Source organism: Mandrillus leucophaeus, unplaced genomic scaffold (genome assembly GCF_000951045.1).
Source record: "Mandrillus leucophaeus isolate KB7577 unplaced genomic scaffold, Mleu.le_1.0 Scaffold159, whole genome shotgun sequence".
NCBI classification, from domain to species: domain Eukaryota; kingdom Metazoa; phylum Chordata; class Mammalia; order Primates; family Cercopithecidae; genus Mandrillus; species Mandrillus leucophaeus.
In genome coordinates this window covers 1,168,877-1,176,327 of record NW_012101576.1, presented here as the reverse complement: position 1 = coordinate 1,176,327, position 7,451 = coordinate 1,168,877, and the positions used below count along the sequence as shown (strand labels likewise).

The following is a 7,451-nucleotide window of genomic DNA, read 5'->3' as shown; positions in this document are numbered from 1 at the left end:
TTAGCCAGGATGGTCTCGATCTCCTGACCTTGTGATCCGCCCATCTCGGCCTCCCAAAGTGCTGGGATTACAGGCTTGAGCCACTGCGCCCGGCCAGAGCTCTTATTCTTAACAGAGGGAATAGAAGCAATCTCTAGTGGCTGGTTAGTGTTTTAAAGTCCAACTGGTGAGTCTGATGCCACTTTTTGACAATCAGTGCCTTAGGGAAGCTGAACCACTCTAATTACAAGGGCAGGAGGGAAAAGGAACAAAAGAATAGGCTTCAAGCTTTCCAAGAACCACTTCTGGATAATTGTCCTTTATGTTAAAAACATTCTATTTGGAATTTGATACAGTGAGAAAATGGTACTGTTCTGGCCATTCTTAGTCAAAACCAAACTCACTAATTTACAAAGTTTTATACTACAGTCAGATCTGTTAACATAATTTATAAAGATCTGGAAAATCCTAGAAAGGTGAACTACTAAAATACTAATAAATATTTCTTCATCTTTATCTGTTCAGATGTCATATACTAACACATTAGTGCTATCACAATTGACTTAAACTTTTTAAAAGCCGTCAGGCAATATCTAACAACAGCCATAAACTGTTTATACCTTTTACCCCAGCAATTTCATTTTATGAGCTGCATGTCAAGGAAATAACCAAAAAGGAAGAAAGAATAATTCATACAAAGATATGCAGAACAGTACTTCTAAGAATGGTGAAACATTTTAGAAACAAAATATCCAGCAATAGAGGTAATTGGTGAGTGGACTCAGCACGTTATTTCAGGAAAAGGCAACAAAAAAAAAACACGTACAAAAAGTTACATTGTAAAAACATGCTATCTCAGTGAGCAAACTTCCTGAGCTCTGATTCTGCATGCACAAGAATCATTTACAGAGTCTGTTAAAATGCAAAGTCTAAAATAAAAAGTACAATATTGAAGAAAAAAAAAAACAAAAAACAAGAGTTCAAGAACCTACCCAGAGATCGAAATTCACTCGATGGATTTGGGTTTGGTTTAGCACCCAGAACTCTGCATTTTAAACAAACACTCCAAGTGTGTCTGATGCAGATGACCAGGACCTACACATTGGAAACAGCTCTTGAGGGCAGGGACAAAATCCATTTCATTTTTGTAATCCTTGAGTTTAATGCATTATAATCATTCCATAAAAGCTTGAACTGAATATGCTTTAATTTGCATGAATGCTCAAAAAATTGAACCCACTGAGAGATGACAAACAGTGCAAACCTTAGAGTAGGAATCTGTCTTCATCATACTTACATTATTACACATAATTCATGAAGCAAACAAAAACTCATAGACTTTATTGGTCTGGTGGTCCATGTGGAAAAATATAACAGTATTTTCAATTCTTAAACAAACAGAAAACTCAATTTCCCTGCTTCAGAATGCTTAACATTAAAAGATGTTTTGGCTGGGAGCGGTGGCTCACGCCTATAATCCCAACAATTTGGGAGGCTGAGGTGGGCAGATTGCTTGAGGTCAGGAGTTTGAGACCAGCCTGGCCAACATGATGAAACCCTGTCTCTACTAAACATACAAAAATTAGCCGGGCATGGTGACATGCACCTGTCGTCCCAGCTACTCTACTCGGGAGGCTGATGCAAGAGAATCCTTTGAACCCAGGAGGCAGAGGTTGCAGTGAGCCGAGATCGTACCACTCCACTCCAGCCTGGGCGACAGAGCGAGACTCTGTCTCAAAAACAAACAAAAAAACAAAAATAAAAGATGTTTTAAAAAGTATCTAAATTCTGAAATACTTACAGGAGACATGTAATAAGGTGTGCCAACAAATGTTTTTGCAAAACTCGTGTCGTGGTTTAATATTCTAGCTAGCCCAAAGTCTCCAAGCTTGACGTTTTGCTTGCCATCCAGGAAAACATTGGCTGGTTTCAGATCCCGATGCAATACAGTATGACCACCATCACTTCGCCTGTGGCATTCCTTCAGGGCCAGAGTCAACTGAGTCATCACTCGAAGAACAAACTCTTCATCTAAGTATTGCCTGAAACCAAAGCAGTTATACAGCATATAACTTCTAAAAAAAAAAAAAAAAATCGTTGCCAAGATGGGATGATATAAATTATCCAGTGTACTAATAGGGAAATAAATTATTTATTTATTTATTTATTTATATTTTTTGAGACAGAGCCTTGCTCTGTCACCCTGGCTGGAATGCAGTGGCATGATCATGGCTCACTGCAGCCTCGACCTCCCAGGCTCAAGCAATCCTCTTGCCTCAGCCTCCCAAGTAGCTTAGACTACAGGCACATGTCACCATACCTGGCTAATTCTTGTAGAAACAGGGTCCTACTATGTTGCCCAGGCTGATCTTGAAATCCTGGGCTCAAGTGATCCTCCTGCATCGGCCTTCCAAAGTGTTGGGATGACAGGTGTGAGCCACCACACTCAGCCTATAGATTGTTATTTTGATATAAAATATGGGTGTTGATTCACCGGGAATTTTCTAAAGTACTATGGACCTACCAAACAAATGCAAGTATACTCTTCCATATTACTGATCCTAAAACAAGATGCTTAAAATAAATGAAAGTAGACCTAATTTCAGCTTACATTTTTAAAAGACTATGCTTACCTTTCCTTGGTTCCCTTTGTAATTACACTAGCCAGATCCCCTCCTTCACAATATTCCATTACAATGTACAGTGTTGTGTTGGTCCGGTCAATAATTCGATCATAGTAACGAACGATGTTTGGATGTTTCAGTTCACGAAGCAAATTCACTTCAGAAACAAGCATCTGTTTCTCAGTTTCTGTCATGGAGCCATAGTCAAGTTCTTTCCAAACTAATATCTAAAATAAGAATTTCCAAGGTATGAATGAACTCATTACGCTCAAAAACAAAGAATGAAAGTTCCAAGATTTAAAAAATAACCTTCCTTTTAATTATATCCTACAATCAAGGTCATTATCTAATTTAGTTCAATGAACTTAAGGAACTGTGAGTTTACTTCCATAATCTTCTTTCAATCTCTAAGCAGTAAATGATGTTGTAGGGAGATAAAGGGGAACAAGGCACATGAAGTCTCCCCCAACCCCTACCCTCAGTTGGTTAGTGGGAAGTTGGCAAAAAGGTACTTTAGTCAAAATTGGGGTGGAGGTGGTCAAAGTCCCTGCCCCATTCCACCTCAGTCGTGTTTTCCCAGGATGAGACACCTTGGAAAAGCAGCCAGGCAGTTTCCTGTCCAATGTTACTTTCTGTAAAAGGTCTACCTGTATACATTGGGAAATATGAATCCAATAATCCGAATAATGGGTATTTTGAGGGAGTCTGACTGCAGATACAAAGCTTCGGGTTCTGGTGGTCCTGCCCCTTTCTTGTGTCTGAGAGGGCCACTCTTAGAGCTCTAAAAACAGCTCAGGAGTTAGCTACGTGTCACCAATGGAAGGTCCTTAGCAACCCAAAGCAGGAGAAAGAGAGAAATGGGGAGAGAAACGGGAAAAGATGGAAATACATATATCAAAAGACGCGGTCTCCCATCCTTTAAGCGACCCAGGACAGGCTGTCAGATGCAGACCCAGTAAAGACGGCTGAGTCTTCCGGGCACCCACTTCCCCAGCCCTCTCGGTTCCCTTCGGTGGCGCAGGGCGCTCGCCCCTAAGCAGGGGCTGGCACAGGGAAGCGACCACGCTCACCTTGCCGTCACTCTTCCTCCGGATCTTCTGGCAGCGGCCATAGGAGCCTGTGCCAATGGTGTATAACACTTCATAGTCCTCAGCCCGGGACGGCATGGCCGGCCAGTCGCCAGAGTCGCGCTGCCTCACGCAGGTTGCGCCCCCAAGTGCGGAGCTCCAGGGACCGGGACCGGGAGCTTCAGGGACCAGCACGGAGAAGCCCCCCAGCAGCGCTAACCCGTCACCCTTGCCTTTGGCCCCGTTTAACTGTCGCGGGCCCTGATCTCGCAGTCTATTGGCAGGCGGTGGGCCCGCTTCGCCTCTCTGATTGGCTAAGAAGAACACAACAATACCCTAGGCATCTTGGGAAAAGTGTCACTAGGCAACCGCGTCGGCGTCTGCTTTTAACCTGTGGGAGCAGGGGGCGGAGCTAAACCAAAGGAGGGGCGGGAGAAAGGAAGCGGCAGCAGACGCCTCTTGGCAACTCTAACCCTCTGGTAGAGATCGCCAAGGTAACCGAGATCGAAGGACCTCCCCTCAGGCTTCTTTGCACACAGCTTCCACCAAATGCCTTCTGACCTTTGCACTCTGGCCCCTCACACTACCTACTCTCCCCGGAACACGCCTTCCTCGCTCAGGTTACAGTACCCTGAACCTGGGTGGGGTCACGTTGAGGACACGCTGAGAGCTGAATACAAATTAGAAATTAGACTGGGCGCCGTGACTCACCCTCGCCCGTAACCCTAGCACTTTGGGAAGCCGAGGTGGGTGGAACGCTTGAGCCCAGGAGTTCAGACCAGCCTGGGCAATATGGCAAACCTCGTCTTCTACTGAAAGTACGAAAATTAGGCCGGGCGCTGTGGCTCACGCCTATAATCCTAGCACTTTGGGAGGCCGAGGCAGGCGGATTGCTTGAGGCCAAGAGTTCAAGACCAGCCTGGCCAACATGGCGAAACCCCGTCTCTACTAAAAATGAAGAAAAAAAAAATTAACCGAGCATGGGGGGCATGTCTGTAATCCCAGCTTCTTGGGTGGCTGAGTCATGAGGAACTGCTTGAACCCGGGAGGCAAAGGTTACAGTGAGCGGAGATTGCGCCACTGCACTCCAGCCTGAGTGACACAGTGAGACCCAGTCTCCAAAAAAAAAAAAGAAGAAGAAATACAGTCGCTCTCTGACCAAGCACTTTACACGTCTTGTCCCGTTTATGTGTGCCAAACACATAATTCACCCTATTGACAATACTTCATTGAACACAGATTCTTTTTTAGGCACCCACACAAACCAACTTTCCCAGCTTACCCAGCCAAATGAACAGTCCCATGTTTACCAGGGAAGGAGCACCTAGAGGCCTCCATCCAGGGCTTGTTGGAGGAATACGTACATTACCAGAAAGCTAATAATTTGGCAATGCATAAACAGGCCAGTTTTCTTTAAATATCTATTTGGCATAGGATTAAAAGAAACTTGATTTTCTATTAATAAGAATTTAAAAGCTCTTTATGTTAAAATAAGGGACTTATTACATGCACTGAATATAACATAAGATAACTGGAATTGCCAACCAGAAGAATTTTTAAATTAACATTCAAGGATACTGTCTTACCTCAGGGGAATAGGACAAATTTAGGTTTCAAAAGTTATGTAAGGCACTGCAGATGGCTATGTTAATTAGCATCATTTTTTATTTTTGTGCCTCTTACAGATTGGTATCCATAGAACTTGCTGTGGTTTGAATGTATCCCCCAAAGTTCATGTGTTGAAAACTTAATCATTAATGCAAAAGTGTTAAGAGGTGAGAGGTTTAAATTGATTGGCTTATGAGGGCTACACCCTCATGAATGGATTAATGTAATCACAGGAGTGGGTTATCTTGAGAGTCGGTTGGTTATAAAAATGAGTTTGGCTTTCCCTTGCTGTTTCTCTTACCATGTGATGCCTTCTGCTATGTTGTGACCCAGAGAAAAGGCTGCTGCCAGATGCTACCTGTTGATCTTGGACTTCCTAGCTTCCAGAATCATGAGCCAAATAAACTATTGTTTATAAATTGCCCAGTCTGTGGCATCCTGTTATAGCAACATGAAACTGTATAAGACAGAGCCCTGGCCGGGCACGGTGGCTCACACCTGTAATCCCAGCACTTTGGGAGGCAGAGGCGGGTGGATCAGGAGGTCAGGAATTCAAGATCAGCCCGGCCAACATGGTGAAATCCCGCCTCTACTAAAAATACAAAAATTAGGTGCGATGGCAGGCACCTGTAATCCCAGCTACTTTCCCAGAGCTGAGGGTAGGAGAATCGCTTGAACCCGGGTGACTGAGGTTGCAGTGAGCGGAGATCACGCCACTGTACTCCAGCTTGGGCGACAGAGTGAGACCCCGTCTCAAGAGAAAAAAAAGAAAAAAGAGCCCTTTGGTTATCCTGCCCCAAATCCAGTCCTGCACCTTCTCTCTGGCCACTTCTGCTTTTGCTCTAAACACACACTTTCTCAGTTCCTCACCACCACCACCATCTTTGCACCTGTGATTGCATTTGCCTAGAATACCATCCAACCCACTCCCTTATCCACTCCAGTCATGTCTGCCTAGAGGACATAACGCATCCTTCAAGATTTAATTCCAACTTTCTGTCCTGTAATCTGAGAAGCCTCTCTGGTGTACTTGGACAGTCAATCCTCTGTCTACAGTGTTCATAGACCACTTTATACATAAATCAAAGCTTTTCATTATTTGTTTACATGGGTCTCACAGTAGCTGAACTCCAAACTGCTTATAGCCAGCGTAAGTCCTGTAATAGAGAAGGCATGCAGTAAAGCTTTGTTAAATAAAAATCTGAGAAAGACCCTTATTAATAATTATGCAAGGATTTTGAGTGGCCTCTCAAGCAATTTCCAAATGCCCCAGCTCTAGGCAGAGACTAAATATCTGGGAAGGAGCCATCCCAAGAGTACGGAATGTGGCTCCTAGGCACATATGCTCATTCAACAAGTATTTATTGAGTACTTGCTATGGGCCAGGTATAATGATAGGCATTGACATCCTGGGTTTTCATTTTTAAAAAGACAGTGGAGCCACAAAGACAATAATAAAGAGTAGCATAGGAGGCTGGGCACGGTGTCTCATGCCTGTAATCCCAGCCCTTTGGGAGGCCGAGGCAGGCAGATCACCTGAGGTCAGGAGTTCAAGACCAGCATGGCCAATATGGTGAAACCCCGTCTCTACTAAAAATACAAAAATTAGCTGGGTGTGGTGGCACGCCTGTAGTCCCAGCTACTCGGGAGGCTGAGGCAGGAGAATCGCTTGAACTCAGGAGGCGGAGGTTGCAGTGAGCCGAGATTGCGCTACTGCACTCCAGCCTGCTCGACAGAGCGAGACCCTGTCTCAAAAAAAAAAAAAGAAAGAAAGAAAAAAAAAAAGGGTGGCATAGGAATCATGTGACAAACCCTAAAGATTGGCCAGAGTTAGCCCGCATCATGAGTGAGGGCAGGATAGCCTAGCAGAGACCACTAGACACCGGAATAGAAAGAGACACTGAGAGATGAGGAGCATGTGGGAGTCAAACAGGGACAGGTTACAGGGAACATCTCTTCCCCCATAACTTCTTTCCTTTTCCCTTCATATTCCATCCATCCTTTAAGTCTCAGCTCATGTGCAGTTTCTTCTCTGAAATTTTTCCTGATTGACTTCAACCCACTATGATCTTCTAATTACTCTTTAGAGTAATCAACTGTGTTTTTACTCATTTAGAATTATACTAGGCCATATTACTAGCTTCTCATGTGTATCCATCTTGTCTGCCTTATT

General features: G+C 44.1%; 1 protein-coding gene across 2 annotated transcripts in view; it reads right to left on the bottom strand.

Annotated features, from left to right (window-relative positions):
- NEK2 (NIMA-related kinase 2) overlaps positions 1-4,134 on the bottom strand; it is an 18,091-nt gene extending 13,957 nt beyond the window's left edge. For both annotated transcript variants that reach the window (XM_011975791.1, XM_011975790.1), the window contains exons 1-3: positions 3,674-4,134; positions 2,613-2,830; positions 1,781-2,021 (exon numbers count right to left, since the gene is read on the bottom strand). In XM_011975791.1, coding sequence (XP_011831181.1) covers positions 1,781-2,021; positions 2,613-2,830; positions 3,674-3,769 — 555 coding nt within the window. In that variant the 5' untranslated portion in view covers positions 3,770-4,134. The remainder of the gene's footprint in view (positions 1-1,780; positions 2,022-2,612; positions 2,831-3,673) is intronic.
- Positions 4,135-7,451: the final 3,317 nt, after the last annotated feature.